Source organism: Nelumbo nucifera, chromosome 3 (assembly GCF_055504915.1).
Source record: "Nelumbo nucifera cultivar China Antique chromosome 3, China Antique-T2T, whole genome shotgun sequence".
Taxonomy (NCBI): Eukaryota; Viridiplantae; Streptophyta; class Magnoliopsida; order Proteales; family Nelumbonaceae; genus Nelumbo; species Nelumbo nucifera.
This window is the reverse complement of record NC_142651.1, coordinates 58,348,827-58,369,821: the sequence shown is the minus strand read 5'-3', so window position 1 is coordinate 58,369,821 and position 20,995 is coordinate 58,348,827. Positions and strand designations below refer to the sequence as shown.

The following is a 20,995-nucleotide window of genomic DNA, read 5'->3' as shown; positions in this document are numbered from 1 at the left end:
GACTTATCTGAAGCCATTTCCAGTTAAGCTAGTCCTAAATTCAGGTTTAAGTAAATAGGGTAAATACTTCCCCATTGCCACAATTGGTAGGATGGAGCATAAAATGCACCTACCGGTCAAGTAATTCGATAGTAGGATGGAGCATAAAATGCACCTACCAGCCAAGTCATCTGATAGTAGGACGGAGCATAAAATGCACCTACTAGCTAGCAATTCAAACAGTAGGATGGAGCATAAAATGCACCTATTGACCAAGTAATCCAAAAGTGAGATAGAGAATAAAATGCACTCACTTCTTCAGAGGAGAGAAAAAGAAAATAAAATGAGAGAGAAGATAAAAAGGTTTTTCCTGATTTACTACCTGGTTTGCAGTAGCAAAAATTGGATTGACTGATGAATGAGTCGTGTATGGATTGGTTGTGTTGATTTAACGTTTCACATTATTTAACCTAGAATATTTGTGGAAAAAGATGAAGGAGAGTTGAGTTTAAAAATCAGTAGGATAGTTAGTTTGTTCTTGTTTTATTTTTGTTTGAATTTTGTCTTGCCCGAGGACGGGCAAGGTTTAAGTGTGGGGGGATTTGATGAGAACAAAAAGTATCATATTTTTATCCCCAAATATTGATTCTTTTACATTAATTTAGCACACAATTGGACTCATCACTCTTGTATTTCGATTCAGGGCAAGCAAGAAGGCGATTGGAAGAAAACAAGGCTAATCGGATGATTTTGCACAGTTTCGGCACCATTCAGTAATCTGGGCATAACTCTCGATCTCGGACTCCGATTTGGGTTTTGACAGATTTGGTCTGCATCGAGGTCAAAATCGAGCCCTAAGTCGGAACAATTTCGTAGTAAAGCCCAACCCACAACTGAAGCCCAAATTCGCAGAAGAGTCCTGTAGCAGCCCAAGTTATTAAAGAAGCCCAACTCGAATTCAAGAATGAAGAGTCCTATCAGATTTAAATTTCAATTGTAATCCTAAAAAGATTAGAGATTGAGATTACTAGATAGGATAGGGTAGAAGTAGATCAGATTAGGACTTTCTAAATTTAAAGTTAATCTCCTAAAGGGAGTTGGAGAGAGCCCCTCCTCCTAAAGCTATATAAAGGGGGGGGGGGACCAACTTTAGGCATCAATCAAAAAATCCATCAATCAAGCATCAAGAAACTTTATCAATCAAGAAAGATCAGTTCGGCCTTCTGAGAAGCAGAGCATGGAGGATTCGAAAATCATGAGCAGTTAAGCTTTTCTTTTCTGGTTCAAGGGGGGATGTTCGATTGTATCATCGTGAGGTTCAGTATTTAATTCAAGTTCTTGCTTTTTAATTCAAGTATTCGTTGATTCTTGTGCTTATTCTCGATGGATGTTAATGTTAATTAGTCTGACAAATTAATTAGTGTTGATCTTCCTATTGCTATCCATGATTCGATGATCCGTAATTGTCATGAATAGTGGTACAAGTAGCAATTAGGTTAATATCTTTTTGGGTCAATTGTTCGTGATATCCTTTGATATGGAATGTTGTCTCAATTATTGTTGTTTTGATTTAACTATTTTCACAAAGGTTATTTCTATCATTAATTGATATGGAATGCTGTCGTGCCCAGTCGGTCAATGATAAGTGTTGATCGAATGCTGGGTTTGGTAAACTAAATTAGGAAAACACAAGGTTTATTAGGAAAACACGATCATTTTTACCTATGATCGATGACCATTTGACTCAATTTGAACCCTTGGATCAGAGTTGGTAAGACTGAATATTCCTTGTTAGTTGTTATTTTCTCTTTTGTTATTTTAGAATTTTAATTATTCAAATTTCTCACTCTTTATATTGCGCATTCGGATGAGAAATTAATTACTGGCTCCCTGTGGGATTCGACCTGGTACCACTATTACTATAAGTTTATAGTAAGGTGAGACTAGAATTAATTTTGAGGGCTTCGACAACCCGTTAAACCTATAGCACACCCTCAGTGGCTAACCAACGTAGTCCCAATAAAGAAGAAAAACGGACAGCTAAGGTTAGTACCCTCTCACCTATTTCATTAGCGATAGCACATCACCCAAACACTAATTTTACTTTATCGCAAATGTTGCATCGACTTTAGGGACCTAAACAAGGCCTGCCCAAAGGACGAATTCTCTTTACCCAACATGGAGGTATTGATAGACTCCACTGTAGGACATGAAATCTTCTCCTTCCTAGATGCTTATAGTGGGTACAATCAGATCTTCATGGATACTGTAGACGCACCCCACACAACCTTCAGAACACTGATAGGAAACTTTTACTACAAGATGATGCCCTTTGGACTGAAGAATGCGGAGGCAAAGAAGCAAGAGGATCATTCCAAGGTCTTGAGGAAGGTCTTCACCCGATGTAGAGAATTCAAACTAAGCTTGAATCTGCTAAAATGCGCATTCGAGGTACAGTCGGGGAAGTTTCTAGGCTACTAGGTAGGCTAGGAGCATCAACATGCCTTTGAGCAATTAAAAACAACACTGGCTAGGGCCCTAACAATGTCACCACCCAAAGATGGGTGAGAGTTCAGAATATACATCGCAACAAGGAAAGAAGCCCTAGGATGCCTACTGACACAAGAAGATGATAGCAAAGTGGAACTCCCAATATATTACACTAGCAGAACCCTCAAACCAGTTGAGAAAAATTACTCCCACATGGAACAACAATGTCTAGCACTGGTTTTCGCTACACAAAAGTTTAGACACTACATCCTAGGGCAAAGGGTGAGGCTCATCGCATGAAGCAACCCAATCAAGTTCTTCATGGACAGACCTCCCCTATCTGGTAGACTTGTCAAGTGGATTATGCAGCTCAATGAGTACGCAATATAATACACCTAGCCAAAGGCCATCAAATGTCAAGCGGCAGTAGACCTATTAGCCATCTTTCCATCAATTACTGATTTTCCATTGGATGAAGTCCCTAGAGATACACCAATGGTCGCCTTGGCCGAAAGTAGAGAGTGGGTCCTAACCATCGATGGGAGTAGCACAAGCACCTTGGCTGGTGCTGGAGTAACCTTAACCTCGCCTGACGAACAAACCTCTGCCTATTCCTTTAAACTTGAACTCCCCTGGTCTTACAACATAGCAGAATATGAAGCACTGGTCCTTGGTCTAATTAAAGCAATAGAAGTTGGTGCAAAGAAGATAAAGGTAATTGGTGATGCGAAACTGGTGATTGGGAAACTTGACGGAAGCACGACAATGAACGAATTAACCATCTTACTGTATAGGACCCTGATCCAGAAACTGATCCACGATATAGACGTAGACTTCAAACATTAGAATAGAGCTAAAAACAGGTTCACTGATGCACTAGCCACCTTAGGGTCCAAGATTCAATCTAGCATAGAACCAATAGAAATTACCATCCAGTCAATTGACAAACAATCAATTTTCACCCTAAAGGATCGGGTTGAAGAGGAGCATAAAATAGCAACCGATGATTGGAAATACGAAATAATTCAAGAAGCTGAGAAGTCAGACAATAAGAACACAGAACATCAAGCTGAGAAGTCAGACAATCGCAGAGTCAGATGGTGTATGGACGAGATGCCTAGGGAAATCAGAGGTTGAAGTAGTGCTGAATGAGGTACACAGGACCAATTGTTGAGACATCACATGTACCCTATTCCGAAGATTGTAGAGATTAGGGTATTACTGGCCTACGATGAAGTGGGCACTGCCAAAGCACAAAGAGAATGTGATAAGTGCATCCCACAGGTGGATGGCAAGGAATGTCTCATGGTCTATGAAGAAGGCTAGAGGAGGACGTATATAGAATATCTGCAAGACCACACGCTGCCCATTGACATTACATTGAGGAGGAAACTATTGTCTAAAGTCAAGCGATTCTACCTCCAAGACAAAGTGCTATACCGGAAATGACACGTTGGAAAACCCTTGCGATGCTTGGCTGGTGACGAAATAGATGATGTACTAGAGGCAGCCCATAGTTATTAAACTGTAGCTCATCAAGGTAAACTTGCTCTACAAAACCATATCCTACACCTAGGTTTCTACTCGCCAACTATGATGGAAGATACACAGCGACACGTGCACAGATGTCACAAGTGTCAAATCCATGGTGAAAGGATCCATAAACCTGCCAACAGCCTCCACCTAGTCATTACACCGTGGCCATTCCAGACTTAGGGGATAGACCTAATAGGCAAAATACACCCACCTTCTAGAGGGTATTTCTTTATCATAGTAGCCACAGATAATTTCACTAAATCAAGAAGTCTGTTATCTCCTAGGGCAGTATGGTTCAAGACTAGGGATGTCCACAACATATTATGCACAGGGAAACGGTCAGGCAGAAGTCACAAACAAAACTCTACTCAGGATGTTGAGCAAAACAGTGGCCGATAATCAAAAGGATTGGACAGATAAGCTATCAGAAACTCTTTGGGCTTATCGCACATCTATCAAAAAGAGTACACAGGTAACGCCCTACTTCTCAGTGTATGGTCAAGAAGCAATGGTCCCAACAGAGATAAGAGTCGTATCTGCCAGGATAGCCTTCACGATGGACAAGAAGATCAAGCCAGAGGACATGGACCTATTACTTGCAGACAAACTTTAGGTAATCGATGAGTTAGAGACATAGTCTCACACAATCAGAGCAAGTACAAACAAGCCCAAGCCACAAACATCAATAGACACCTGAAGCCCAGGAATTTCAAGCCGAGGGATAAAGTTCTAAAGACAGCTCTCAACGTTAGGCAAGGCAAGTTTACGGAAAAGTTTGCCCCAACATGGTAAAGGCCATACTTAATAAAAGAGGCCCATACTTCGAGCTACTATGTATTAAAAACCATAGACACGGATGAAGAGGATGAAACCATCAACGACTACTGGTTGAAACCTTACTTTGAATAACTCTGTGTTTCATTAATTCCACAAAAATATGTACATCTTTTATAAATAAATTTGCAATGTTTTATTATCTAGGGCTCTTTATTAACTACCCGCTTGCTCAACAATAAAGTTTATTTTACTTCCATAAAGAATTCTGATTGCGATGAAGTTGCTTTCCTCTCACCCTACGATTAACAATACATGCATCTGTACATTGTGATAGTAGTTAAATGAATGATACACTACAATTTGTCCCAATATGTTCCACATAATTGTTTACATTCATATCCTGTTTATATCTTACAACCTGTCTAACTATGCTTTCAAAGCCGTGGCAACCCTAGGTACTCTCATTCTGTGGCTGGTTCCTCAATGCCGCATGCTCCATGTGAAGGCCCTCGCAACCCCAAGCGCGACTCAAAGCCCTAGCAACCCCAGGCACTCTAATGAGCCCTGGCAACCCTAGGCACTCTCATTCCGTGGCTGGTTCCTCGATGTTGCATGCTCCAGGCAAAGGCCCTAGCAACCCCTAGTGTGACTCAAAGACCCGGCAACCCCAGGCACTCTCATTCCGTGTCCGGTTCCACAATGTCGCGTGCTCCATGTGAAGGCCCTGGCAACCCAGGTGTGACTCAAAGGCCTGACAACCCCGGGCACTCTAGACATCCCCGGCATTCCCGAGCACTCTAATAAGCCCTGGCAACCCCAGGCACAGGTAAGCCCGGGCAACCCAGGCACAAAAAAGCCCTAGCAACCCTAGGCATAGATAAGCCCGGACAACCCCAAGCACAGACAAAGCCCTGGTAACCCTAGGCACGAACGAAGTCCTGGTAATCTCAGGCACAGACAAGCCCTGACAAACCCCAGACAAAGACACACATCCGTGAAATCATTGGGGGGGGCTCCGTTGATAAGAAGTATGACCCCTACCAAAATCACAAGAACAGATACTCTGTTCAACAGTAACAAAACTTGGGAGGACAAACTTCACATGCCCCAACATCAACAATGACACTCGACTTGCAAACAACACCCTACTTTCCCAAAGTTTGGTTGTGATAGACTAAGTGCCCACTGCACAAGTTCATTTCTAGACATCAACGCATATCCCACAATTCGACTCTTCTACTTAGTGTTCTCTTGCAACTGATAACATTTCGATACAAGCACAATCCCTTGGTTAGCTACTTATTCATATAAGATTATCTGGGTAAACTCCTCTTGATAGCGCCTCAGGAGACAAATTCACACTGCTCATCTTCTTTAATGATTTGCGATAAAGCGACAATGTGCTTGCATTTGATTACGGTAAAACCCAGCGGGGGCTTGCTGACCAACACTAATTGGCGTAGCCCTCTCACACGATGATTGTACTCACAAAAACAACATACTACAAAGAAATTTCAACCTATATTTATACTACGACCAAAGCTCAACTGCAATTAAGCCTACTATGCCCATACCAAATTACGGGATACATGCGATCCCCTCGCCTCCACCTCACATATGATTAAATTGTGATCAATGGCAAAAGGAATAATAAGTTTCCCACCATCTCTCCCTTTTCGGAGTGTTATATCAAAACCAAATTAAGTGCGAATTATTGTCAACCCGCCCTCACAATGAATAGGGTCCAGTTGTGCACAAAAGCAACTAGATAAGAAGTTGAACAAATGATTACATTAAGACTAATATTACATTCAAATTACATTTCAAAAATCCCAAAATGTTTCATTACACTTTAGGGAATTCCTCCCTTAATTTACACCCAGTACATACAATAATCACTTGGCCCATTCCTCCCGCATCGCAGCAAAAACCTCTAGCACCCAACTCATTTCTTCAAATTTCTTGAGGCTTTCCAGCTCCGCATTGTAGTCCGCAAGGATCTGCTTCTACCACGCGCATTCCTCCATCGGGCGCTTGAGTTTATTTAACCCTAGTGATGCTTGCCTCAACTACTTTCCGGTGCTTACGGACATCCTTCATCGAATGAAACAATTCAGTTTGAGGTATGTCCTACCCAGCCTTGTAGAAGGCATGCGCTAACATCATGACATGCTCCTCGATCTACAATATGAAGAAGCCCATTGACAAAAAACCCCAGCAAGCAAAGTCAATCCAAGATAAATCCTCCGCTGGGTGGGTCATCACACGACTCATTAGCGTGGCGATGGTGTTCAGCGCCGGACCCACAATCTCTGGATGCAGCTTCCCCTCCGGCAACCACTCAGCATGAATCGCGGTAGACGCAAATGGAGCAACTGCATTGGAAATACTTTACCGCATGCCTTTACCTTGAACCAGAACTGGATCTACTACCGGGAAGTGCAACAGCGGGATGTCGTGGTTATTGCAGTACTCTAACATCTCCCGCCAAATCTGTACCAGCTCTTCCTCGTACATTAACTCTTTGGGAGGAAAGATAATATTGGGCTTGGTGTCTCCATCTCAGGCTCCATAGACTCATTGACCTCAGGCCGTGTTGACGCATCCCTAGAAGTGCCAACCATTGCGATGGGGGACCAAGGCTCAACAGAAGCCCCACCCCCACACCCTCGGGGGCTTCAACGTTGTCAACGGCAACAGTGGACTCTGCACAATGGGTCACCCGCAGCCGACTGACCCGTCTAACTCGTCTGACCCATGGAGACGGGTCTATCACCCGCAACACCCTCAGGAATTCTAGGACTAGGAATGGAGGGCTGCATTGCCCGCAACTCCTCAGTCATGCACCTAAAGAAAGGCGTATCTAGCACATCGATACTCAGCGAAAAAGCAACTACAAAAATTTACCCAAATACCCTTAGAAAGGCGGGACTAGAGAGGCGCATTAATTCAAAAGAGATGCCACGTCAATAACCGCCACCACATGCGTATTGGATATCGAACTCACCCCACACGTGTGACCGACCCCCATTTATTTTGAAGTGACAAACGAAGAGCCACTACCAATGGGGGCCATGTGGCCATCCCTAACAGAACTTCTCAACCGCCATTAACTACAGAATCTCGACAGAACGCCAAACCACCTATTATCGATAAGAAATAGACATCAAAAAAACCGATCCAAAGATCACACAATGGGGGTTCTCCCTTACTAGGCCACCAATAATGTCAGCTCCTTCCTTTCCCGCTAGAATAATAGTTCAAGAAGTACTGGCGGTGATACTACTATACCCAAAGCAACTGGGAAGGCTGAAGCTCACAAACAGAGTATGTCACCGCCTGTCAAATGGTGACGTCACTGATGCCACGCGAGATTAGTTATGATGCGCAAAAAAAGAGTAGCACACATGAGTAATGAGGGATCTTAAGGATAAGGAAAACCAATCCTCAAGAGGATCCTCATGAGAAATGTGGTGAAACCCCAGTAGTGCACCCAATAATTAATAGCAAAATCAAATATTCCCTTTCTCGATACGTCGCCAAATTCCCTTATCTCCTACCTTTTAGGATCTTGGGGTCCCCCCTATAAATAGAGGTCCTCCTCATATTGAAAAGCATCCAATCCTTAGAATTTTGTCACCCAACACCCCCGAGTTCTCTCTCTCTCTCTCCAATTCCCTCATTTTCGCATCCTTAATCCAGAGATCTCATCCCCCTTCTCACAGGCTTCTCTCTTTCTTTCAAAGAGACCACTTACACCCAAGCCATACCCCTCCCACACAGGCTGTAGGGCTAGCACCTCGTTCTTAGTGTCTTCAATGCCCTCTAGGAAAGAGATGACATCGAAGCTGGCCAACTCCTTTTGGTAGGCTCGGGTGGTCTTCCACTCCTCAATGGCCCGAGTCGATGCCTCATCGGCCCTCTTCTCAGTGGCCTCGAGCTTCTCCTCCGCTGGTAGAAGCTTTTCCTCAATGGCCTTCAGCTTCTCCTCTGCCTCGTTAAGAGAAGCCTGAGCAACCCTCAGTTACTTCCTCTCGGCCATGGCCTTGGCCTCCAAATCCTTCTGTCGGGTGCTATCCTCACGCATCGCCCGAGTGACCACCTCTCGGTCGCTTTTTGCTTCAGCCACCCACAGCTCCAACTGCTCCCTCTTCTCCTCTGAGACCCTTAGTTGCAATAGGAAGACCTCGACCTTGTCACAGAGGCTGACAACAGTGGAGGATGCCTAAAAAGGAGAAATGACCATCAGTTAAAAAGGAAAGCAAGTAAAAAAAAAAGGAAATTTGGCTAAGTACCAAGGGAAGAGAAACTCACCTCGGCCATACGGTCCAGCAAGATGTCTTGGACACCCTACGCACTAACCTGGGTCCAAGAATGCTTGTCCCTACCCAGGAGTGTCCTAGTTATCAGGGCCCAGCCAACCCCAAGGGTGCTCAAGCTATCGCCCTCCCGGATGTTCCAATGGGGGGCAAAAGATGCGTCATGCCAATAAAGGCATCTCGTCACGAAACGCAGAAGAAGTATGGGGCCCCGACTGGTGGGAACCCCCGAAAACACCCTCGACAAGACACTCCCTCGGCGGACGAGACCTCACATTAGTGCCCTCAACTAGACGATCTTTCGTGGCTAGCCTCTTACCCCTCGAAGGCTGGAGGGGCTCAACGGGCCTCTTGGCGGCAGGCTCCTTCCTCCTAGCCTTAATTGGCTCCTTTCTCTTCCTGGCATCTATAGGAGCCTTCGGCCAAGGCTCCCTCTTGGCAGCAACATCCTTCGATGGTTGCTTCCTTGATGGCCCCTCGCCCAGGCCCCTCTTCTTGGAATTGGCCATATCCAAGAGCATCTCCTTCATGTTGTCTTGCATCTCTACAAAAATACTATGAGCATGTTAGTATATGATGCAAAAGAAGAAAGCAGACAGCAGGAGTTCCCCTACCGAGGCGGGCGGGGCTAAGACCAACCCACACCAAAGCTTCCTCTGACGCCAAGGGCACGGCCCAGATCACCGCCGACACTCAAATTCGGGTTGTCACTTCGACCTCCTTGTCCCGGTGATAGAGCATTATCCTCTCAGCCACGAGATCTGGTTCTCCCGCAGCCAGATCTAAACGGCCAACACTCTGGACAAGTCATGAAGAAATATTTCTTCTTCCAATTGTGGATGGATGAAATGTTATCTACCACTCTACCCCAGTTGTGGTAGAGCATTATCCTCAGTTATCTACCATTGAGGGAAATGTTGTAACAATTTAGGAGCTCAAAGATGAGAGGAGGCATGGGGAACCTAAGGCTGAAGTGGAGGTAGTGCTTGTGTACGCACATCTCCCCCTCCTTTGGCCGCCAGGGCCTATCACCTATGTCGGGGCCTCTAAGCCTATATCCCCTCAGAATATGGTACAACTTAGCTAGAGACCTAACTTTCTTTAACCTAAGTTCGCTATCCATGTCAGAGCGTGAATAGCGCATTAGAGTTACACCTCGGGCCTCGGCCTCAACTTTGTTCTCAGGGTTGGACTCTTCAGCCTCATTGCCCTCCACCACTAAGGGTGACGCCCAGGCTTTGGTAGATACACTACCCCTCGGCCTCGTAGACCTAATACTCTCCCTTAGTACTTAGACCTTGGGCCTTCGAGGTGAGCCCTTGGACTCACTACCATGACTTTCAATACTATCGCTGGACAAGGAGAAACAAGACGAGCTAGCGCCTTAGTAGTCAGGAAGATCGTAACACTTGGGACTAGAGTCTGAGTATGACAACACTAAAGGGATTAGTCCTTTACCTAGTAGATGGAGTGAAAGATAGAAGCTAAGGGATCGGCTAGGAAAGTGAGATTGATAGAATGTTGGCAGAAGTGGTTGTGGATAATTTGCATTCTCTGCATTTTTTAAGAATGGTTTGAAAATGGTGGTAGTGAGTTGTGTGCTTTAGCAGTAACTTCTAAGAAAATGCCACGTATCTAGCTTTCCAGAAAAATGAGAAGGCCATGTGTCTGAATGGTGGGGAGCTGTAGCCTGATAGTGGATTGTGGGTTTAGCATGAATTTCTCAGAAATTGCCATGTATCTAGCTTTCTAGAAAATGAGAAGGCCATTCGTCTCAATGGTGGGGGTTGTAGCCTGAAAGCCTTTCTTTAATATATATATATATATATATAGAATGGTCCCTATTTAGATTTTTGACGAATCAGTGTTGTATGAAATAGAAATGTAAAATAAGGGTCCAGGAAATCATGGGACAGAAAAGTAATTTCTGAGCGGTGTAAGAGTAATAGTTAAAGAATTATTAAGGGTACATGGGATTCTTGGAAACAAAGAAGTGGAAGAAAATGGAAACATGACTTAGTATCTTTATGATATTAAAGGTTAAACATCATGGCTTGATATGTTGCCAACAGTCTCAGGGCTTTTGACATGAATCGCAGAACTAATTATGGTTATTTGTGGTGTCCTTGGGTAGTTCTTTATTATATCATTAAAAATTTGGTTATTACTGTTGCATTTTTATTACTCAAAATCAGAATAGAAATGTATACAAATTATTTCTCTTATTATTGAACAGAGATGAATAAATCATTCATGGGCGCAGGGAAGAGCGCATCTGCTGTCTGGGTACAAAACGCCTAACCCAAACATGCTTTCCATTGATTACATACTTTGCCCTCTCTCTCCCCTCCAGAATTCGTGCCATTGTCGAAGCTGATCGCAGCACCATTCTCGCGTATAGAGGTTGGACGTTCACAGCCACTTCCTGCATGTGGATGGCCTCCACACACTCACCAAACCGTCTGCAAGAACAAATTAAGATCAAGAGATTAATTACTTTACTAGAGAGAGAGAGAGAGAGAGAGAGAGAGAGAAAGAGAACCTGCTGAAGTATCCCCTAATTTCACTTTCGCCAACTGGGTATCCGCGGGAGAATGTAATAAATATGGTTCGATCGTCATGAGAGACCTGAGCGTTGGGTTTCCATGGTTGGGCGCGGGGATTCAAGCTTGACTCTCCAGCAACCACATTTCGACCAGAACCAGACGACCCACTTGCCCTTGCCTGCTGCGCGATATCCTCAAAAGCTCTTGCCAAGACATCGTTAACCGTCTTCGTGATGGCTTGAACTGCAGAAATCCTGCGCTCATGGACAAGCTGGAAAGAAATATTCCTGTTCATGAGCCCAGAAGTCAGGGGAGTATCGTTGCTGTTTCGCGAACTGGGACGAGTCACGTTCACAGAGACATAATTCAAGCAAGAAGCTGCTTCTTCTGCTAATACATTAACCACTGAGTCTGGTAGCGGCAACATCTTCAAGATTATGTTGGGGTATCCCAACTCTTCCAGCCATATCCAGAATGCAATCACACGCATTGATACGGCGACGTCTCGCCGGAGATTGATGACCAGCCTGCTGAAGATCTCTCTATCTATTGCATGGAATGATTTGAGTTCCTCGGTGGTGATCATAAAGTAATCCATGGCGCCGGAGAGTGTCTGAGAACCGATCTTGCAAGTGCAGAAAGTATGCCGAAGATAACACCACACACTAAACTTGAATACTTGATGGAGAGGGTGGTCGATTGGGTTGAATGTTATATGGAGACGAGCGGGTGATATTGATGACCTTTCGATGGTGGCTTTTAGTGCCAAACACCATTTCGAAGAGGTGGGTCTGAAACTCTGATTCAGAAGGAACGCCGAGCTTCTGCACTGCGATGGTTGGAGAGATGCGACGGTTGGAAGGACAAGAGACATGGTCGTTAATCGTTATGTCTGTTGATGAAATCGGAAGGTGGAAACTCTTTTAATTTGGCGGGAAAGGATAGGCAACGGCTAGTATCTTTGAACTGAATTTCCGATTTAACAATAGTACCCCCGTTTTCTCTTTTCTTTCACTGGAACGTGGGTTTTGGTCTTGGTCTAATAAAAACGTGTGAGCGCGCCCCACACTACTTCCCAACCGTGGATTGGGAACATCTCCCATGGCATGCACGAGAGATGATGCCAATGAACGCTGGGATGTAAATGTTGGGGCCCGTTCTGTGGTGATTGTGGGCCTTGTGACCTCCACCTTTGGCCGTACAAGCTCGGTGGTATACCCTTCGACGAAAACCATGAAATCCAGTTAAGATCTGCGCCCCACAAGGGGGCGCCCCCCAGTGTCTCACAGCACATTCCGGCCGATGTATTGGGACCCAACAGCATAGGCTGTTGAGACAGTTTCTAAGCTGGGCATGTTCTGGGCAGTTTATCTATTCATGCCCATGCTTTCGTTTTTAGTAAAAATAAATTAATATGTAATTACTAATTTACCCATTCTCATGGTAACGTGGCATTCCCTGAAATTCCCACAACAGCATAAGTTGTTGGGCCCCAACGGCTAAAATTTTTCCATTGGGAACATCTGCCAATGATGACATCATGGGACTGGTACTATCATCAGGAGATGTTCCCAATGCACGGCGGGAATGTGCTGTGGGACACAGTGGGGTGCCCCCTTGTGGGGTGCAGATATGAACTCCTTAAAATCATGACCTATATGCATTTTGTGTCCCCATCTTAACATCAAATAATTGGGGCTGTCAACTATGGGTGCAAATGGATCGCATGATCCAATCCGAACCGAGAATATCTGATCCGATGTGTTATCTATTTATAAATATATATAATGCACACACAAACGCACACACACACACACACACACACACATATATATATATATATATATATATATATATTATTTATTTTTTCATAAAAAAGCATGTATATATATGATAAAAATAATTAAAAAATACTTATATTTTTTGTTTTTTCTTTATTTAAATTGATATATTTTATTTTTTCTTTTAATAATTTATTAATTTCACAAAATAAGTCAGATCAAATCAGATCCAAAGATTCAAAGATCTGATAGGATTAGAATTCAGATCGACTCCTATCGGATTTGACATGAACAATGTCAGATCAGATTCGAATTTAATCCTTGATCCAATCCGTTTACATCCCTACTATTAATTAGTGTGGATTCAATCCTCACAAAATTAAATTGTGCTGACACCGTTCTTAGAAAAATACTTTTCAGCCATGCATTGGGAATATCTCCATTCTTGTATCTTTTTATTTGAGGAGATATTTTTAATACATACACAGCTGAAAAAGGCTATGAGAACTCAGAGTGGAAACAATGTGGTGAGCGAGTTAGGTCTGGTTGGGGATGCACCCATTTTTAATTGGGACAAAATCATTAGACTTAGAACCGTTTCATTTTTTAATCAGGATAACCGGATCTGACTCGATTAGACCTGATTATACTAACATCTATATTTATCTATGTTAATAGTAAATTAAAACTTCAATTTTGATTATACAACCTTAACAAAAATGACAATCAAATATTTTTAACCAAAATTATCATATATGTTATTTATCAAATTTATCGTTTAGACATAAAATATAATAAAAATTACAATAAAATTAAGAAACCTTTATATATTATCACAGTCAGTTTGGGTCTTAATCATTTTGGAACAATCAAGAACCATAACCAATACAATAAGCGCTGACCCATTGACACCCCTAAACCTGCCAGTAGGCATAACATATTTTTTTATATCCAGATTAGGGGTGTTCACATTAAATGTCAAATTGATCAAACTGAACTGAACCGAATCAAACCGATCCTATATATTTAATTAATTATTAATTAGTCCCTACCGGTCTATATGTTAAATGTTCATATATTTTTTTGGTGTTTTGTTTGAACATTGAAAAAAAATCGGTTATTTATGATAAAAACTTAAAAGTAAATCCAACATAAATATAATACAAGGGTACAATATTTAATTCAGTTTTGTATAAATTTAAATATATATAATGACAAAAAAATCAGTTTTGCATAAAAACTAATCAATTTAAATATATATATTTTGATTTAACATAAAAACTAAAAAGAAATATACTTAAATATAAATAGAAATATTCTTTGAAGCTTTACAAAAATATGGCCTCGGATGGCGGAGGTTGAGCCCCTTCCAAAAAAGTGACGAAGTAAAAGAAGAGAAGAGGTGTGAAGAAGGATGGACAAAAGGAGACCCCACGGCATGCGACACTTCAAGCTCCAATGTTTGCATTCCCCTCAACCACCTTGGTCTGCATGGGTTGCTCTTCATTGGCTTGGCCCTCAGAGAGATATACCCTGTTGGCTGGAAAAGACTCCTCGGCCATTGGATCAGGTTGAATCCCTAGCCGACTAATGTCAAAGTCAGGCTGTAGATATGTAGCACTCACTCAGACCCTTAGAGAACACCAACCATCAAAACTAATACCACAAAAGTGCACGTGAGAAACTCACAACCAACCTCCACGCTATAATGAACCCGTAGCCCACCAGCATCTTTGCGATGAACTCACAATAATCGTGATAAACCCATGGTTCACTGAGTCAAGCTAGCGTCAGAACCCAAAGAAACCAAAGCTGAACCTTTTCGAGAGCCTCGAGCCAACCTGAACATGCGATGAAGCTACGCCCGCTAAGGCGTGCGATGAACTCATAGCCCGCGAACTCACCCATGACCCGGTCAATACAAACCCAGGCCAAGCCCATGGTGAGGCCCGCATATGCCCAGAGACACGTAGAACCCATGACAACTAAAGACGCAGTGAGCCACCATGAGGAGCCAGCTAGGCGCCACCTATCAAATGGTGACGTCACTGATGCCATGCGAGATTAGTTACGATGCGCAAAAAGGGAGTAGCACACGTTAGTAGTTAGGGATCTTAAGGATAAGGAAAGCCAATCCTCAAGAGGATCCTCATGAGACACATGGCGAAACCCCAGTAGTGCACCCAATAATTGACAACGAATCAAATATTCCCTTTCCTGTTACGTTGCCAAATGCCCTTATCTCCTACCTTTTAGGATCTCGAGATCCCCCTATAAATAGAGGTCCTCCTCATATTGAAAGGCATCCAATCTTTAGCATTTTGTCACACCCCCGAGTTCTCTCTCTCTCTCCAAGTCCCTCATTTTCACATCCTTAATCTAGAGATCTCATCCCCCTATTCATATGCTTTTCTCTGTCTTTCAAAGAGACCACCTATACCCAAGCCTTACCCCTCCCACAATAGAATCTCTGGTTCCGTCTTTGATCACAGAGAATGGCCTCAAGAAAAATCAACCTCACCACCACTCCTGAGCAGTAGAGCAACACTCTGGAAAACACCAACCTCGGAGTTGAAAACCAGCCTAAGATGGAAACACAAATCCAAGCTGATATCGATATACCGTCAAACAAGGTTTATGGGTTTGAGGCACTCTTCGATGACCGATTCAGGAAACTCAAGTAGAGCTAGGAGGAAACAAGGAGCACCCTCCAGATCCTACTCAACCGATCGGCCCAAGTTAAACAGACACCCACATCCACTCATCCCAGTGCTCCCAATTCCAATCCTATCCCCAGTCGCCATGCCTTCAACCCTACATCTGTCGTCTCGAAGCAGCCCAACAGGGCCAATCCAACCCCAACCCAAACAGGCCCCCAACCTACCCACCAGTTTCATACCTTCCCCTACATTGACCCGATAGTAGAGACCCCTCTCAGCCGAGACGAGTTGAGGGAATACGTCCAGGGGCTGGTAGTTGAAAGCAACAACCGGGCCCATGATTTGACTATCTTAAAAAAGCCTTATTCTGATCGTATTCTATACAAGCCCTACCTTGTTAGGTACACTCCTACTCAGCAATGGCAACAATACGACAAACAGAGGGGTAGCCCGCAAGAGCACATCAACAAGTTCGAGGACATCCTTAGTTCCTTCGCTCTTGATAGGGACCTCAAAGTACGTGAGTTCTCAAAGTCTTTGATCGGCCCAACGTAGACAGGGTTCGTGAGTCTCACCACTGGGAGCATTGATTCATGGGGAGAGCTAACAAAAAATTTCCTATCAAAATGGTTCACCCTGGAGAGAAAGCTGACAATGGCCGACCTGCGGAATGTGGAACAAGGGCTAGGGAAGATCTTCTGGCCTACATTATGAGAATTCAAAAGCTCATGCATTCCGTCTTTGACAAACATGCTACCAAGAAAAGCTTCGTAGCAATGTGTACAGGGCATGCGCTCTACCTTCAGGATTGGCATCGAGAACGTTGAAGTCGAAACCTTCAGCCAACTCTGGAGTTGCACAGAGAGGACGGTGTGATCCATCAAAGACACCTCCCCGTACAATAGAAACAAGGCGTATGCAGCCAATAGGAGGCCCAGGAACAAGGAGGAACTAGACAAGGGTCGTATCAACATGATAGCACCCAAGGGAAGAGAAGCACACCTCCCCCCTTTCCCTGGGCAAGGGAGGAAGTAATCATGATTATCAACAAGTTAGTTGAGGACTGGGTCATCAACCTACTACCACCACCACGAAGGGTAGACCCAGAAAAAAGACAAGCATGGCGGGAGATGGTGCAATTACCACCAGACATCACACCATGACTTGATGGACTGCTTTACCTTGAGAAGGTTGTTCATGCAGAAGGTGAAGCTGGACCAATTCATGAAGAAAGACTCAGCTCGTGTGGATACCAACCACGTCCCAGCCATTCCCAGGGAGGAAGCGTCAACATGGTCGGAGTGACCACTCAGTACCAATCTGACGCCCTAATAGAGAAATTAGAACAAAGTGAAGAACTATGACAGTTCTTCACAAAGCATGGAGCCAACACGACAACACAAAAGCTGGCCATCAGAGCACTGGCAAAGGTATTCCTGTATCCATTACAACCCTACAGCCATGATCACAGCAACGTGGAATTAATGGCAGATGACATGTTAGCCGCCAACCCCCATCATAACAGGCCCTTATTCATAATGGCAAAAATAGGGGTTTTTGACATGAAAAGATCAATGGTCGATCCGGGAAGCTCAGTTAACCTCATCTCCATCCATAAATTAGAGCTGATGAATGTCGAAAAAGAGGATATCAAGGGATTGCCGCTAGAAGTAACAGATTTCAGTGGAAACCCATCCACCACCGAAGGATCCATCAAGCTACAAGTAGTAATAGGCTTGTTCAATATCTCACAAGAGTTCCAAGTAATCCCGGGAAGGACTTCTTATCACGCCCTCTTGGGACAACCATTAATACACGACTTGGCCTTCATCCCCTCGACATACCATCAGTGCATCAAAGCCAGACACTGGGGGCAATCGATAAGGATCCCGGCCACCAGGGCACCTTTCAACAAATCCGAGATGCACCAACAGGACGCCATCTACTTTACGGAGTTGGCAGACGATGGCGAGACGAGGATAGCCAAGGCTGAAGGAACTGAGTTGCCCCATCCACCAAAAAGCCAACTTGCGGGGACATCAGAACGAAGGAAGAGAAGCAAATGCATTTGGATAACAGGGAGCGACAGGAAAGACTATTACACCATCGTCGAGGATCACGAAAGCGACGAACCACCGGCATCCAAGAAGGCGATCCCTAAGGTATGATTTTATATTATGTCCTGTTTAGCATAACCTTATCGCAGCATGTGCCGATAACTAAGATTTGTTTTATCAAAAAGAAAGAGTTCGCACTTAATGTATGACCAATTATCTCAAAATCAAATACATATTCATCTAGTCATTACAACTTTCTCACAAAAATAATAAGTAATGTTTCAACCAGTACCATTTCATTTCATTGCAAAATGACGTTGCAATGGTCCTACCATCACACAAAAGTCCCACCATTGGGCATGCAGAAAGGAGTCAAGAGAAGATGCCTTGGAATATTGCAATGAAGTCAAAGCACCTCCCAGGTGCCTGATGGATTCCATTGACACGGTTGATGAACTACTGGTGGAGATCAACCTAGCGATTGATGGAACGGAAAAATGACCCTTATACATATCCGCCAAGCTGACAGCCGAGGAAAGAGGAAAACTCATCGCACTCCTAAGAGAATTTCAGGATGTATTCGCCTGGTCATATGACTAGATGCCAGGATTAGACTTAGAACTTGTCCGACACTCCCTGTGCATGGATTTGAAATTCTGACTAGTGAAGCAGCCACAAAGGATTTTCAAGCCGAAGATAACCCTAAAGATTAAAGAGGAAGTAGAGCGACTTTTGAAAGTTGGTTTTATCAAACCTATAGCACACCCTCAGTGGCTAGCCAATGTAGTCTCAATAAAGATGAAAAACAGACAGCTAAGGTTATTACCCTCCCACCTAGTTCTATAGCGATAGTACATCACCCAAACACTAATTTTACTTTATCGTAGATGTTGCGTCAACTTTAGGGACCAAAACAAGGCCTGCCTAAAGGATGAATTCCCTCTACCCAACATGGAGGTATTGATAGACTCCACTACAAGACACGAACACTTCTCCTTCCTAGATGCTTATAGCGGATACAATCAGATCTTCATGGATACTGTAGACGCACCCCACACAACCTTCAGAACACCGATTGGAAACTTTTACTACAAGATGTTGCCCTTCGGACTGTAAAATGCGAGGGCAACATACCAGAGAGCAATGACTAGCATCATCCACGATATGATGCACAAGGAAATTGAGTGTTATGTGGATGACATATTCGTTAAAGTAAGGAAGCAAGAGGATCATTCCTAGGTGTTGAGGAAGGTCTTCACCCGATGTAGAGAATTCAGACTAAGGTTGAATCTGCTAAAATGCGCATTCGAGGTACAGTCGGGGAAGTTTCTAAGCTACTGGGTAGACCAGGAGCATCAACAAGCCTTTGAGTAATTAAAATCAACACTGTCTAGGGCCCTAACGATGTCACCACCCAAAGACAGCCGAGAGTTCAGAATATACATCGCAATAAGGAAAGAAACCATAGGATGCCTACTGGCACAAGAAGATGATAGCAAAGTGGAACTCCCAATATATTACACCAGCAGAACCCTCAAACCAGTTGAGAAAAATTACTCCCACAAAAACAATGTCTAGCACTAGTTTTCGCAATACAAAAGTTTAGACACTACATTCTAGGGCAAAGGGTGAGGCTCATCGCACGAAGCAACCCAATCAAGTTCTTCATGGACAGACCTCCCCTATCTAGTAGACTTGTCAAGTAGATTATGCAACTCAATGTGTACACAATAGAGTACACCCAGCCAAAAGCCAACAAATGTCAAGCAGTAGCAGACCTATTAGCCACCTTTCCATCAATTATTGGTTTTCCATTGGATGAGGTCCCTAGAGATACACCAATGGTCGCCTTGGCCAAAAGTAGAGAGTGGGTCCTAACCATCGATGGGAGTGGCACAAGCACCTCACCTGGCGCTGGAGTAACCTTAACCTCGCCTGACGAACAAACCTCTACCTACTCCTTTAAACTTGAATTCCCCTGTTCTTACAACATAGCAGAATATGAAACACTGGTCATTAGTCTAATCAAAGCAATAGAATTTGGCACAAAGAAGATAAAGGTAATTGGTGATGCTAAACTGGTGATTGGGAAACTTGAAGGAAGCACGACAATGAAAGAATTAACCATCTTACCATATAGGACCCAGATCTAGAAGTTGATCCACGGTATAGACGTAGACTTCAAACATCAGAATAGAGCTAAAAACAGGTTCACAGATGCACTAGCCATCTTAGGGTCCAAGATGCAAGGTAGCAACCACTAGAGATTACCATCCAGTCAGTCGACAAACAATCAATTTTCACCCTAAAGGATCGGGTGGAAGAGGAGCATAAAATAGCAACGGATGATTGGAGATACGAAATAATCCAGAAGCTGAGAAGTCAGACCATAAGAACACAGGACATCAAGTTGATTGCAAAGTTTCAGCTTGTGAATGGGGTACTGTATCACAGAAAGTCATATGGTGTATGGACGAGATGCCTAGGGAAATCAGAAGTTGAAGTAGTGTTGAATGAGGTACATAGGACCAATTGTTGAGACGTCACATGTACCCTATTCCGAATATTGTAGAGATTAAGGTATTACTGGCCTGCGATGAAGTGGGCACTACCAAAGCACAAAGAGAATGTGGTAAGTGCATCCCACAGGTGGATGGCAAGGAAATTATCACGGTCAATGAAGAGGACTGGAGGAGGATGTATATAAAGTATCTACAGGAGCACACGCTGTCCATTGACATTACATTGAGGAGGAAACTATTGTCTAAAGTCAATCGATTCTACCTCCAAGACGAAGTGCTATACAGGAAATGACACACAGGGAAACCCTTGCGATGCTTGGCTGGGGAC

At 43.7% G+C, this 20,995-nt stretch overlaps 1 protein-coding gene across 1 annotated transcript; it reads left to right on the top strand.

Moving 5' to 3' along the window:
• The first annotated feature begins 4,312 nt into the window (after positions 1-4,312).
• Positions 4,313-4,618, top strand: LOC104602220 (uncharacterized). The gene has a single exon (XM_010265831.1). The coding sequence runs from the start codon at positions 4,313-4,315 to the stop codon at positions 4,616-4,618; it is 306 nt and encodes a 101-aa protein (XP_010264133.1).
• The last annotated feature ends 16,377 nt before the right edge of the window (positions 4,619-20,995 follow it).

Coding starts and splice junctions, on each gene's coding strand:
- LOC104602220 (XM_010265831.1), top strand. CDS start 4,313: ATGTCCACAACATATTATGCACAGGGAAACGGTCAGGCAGAAGTCACA.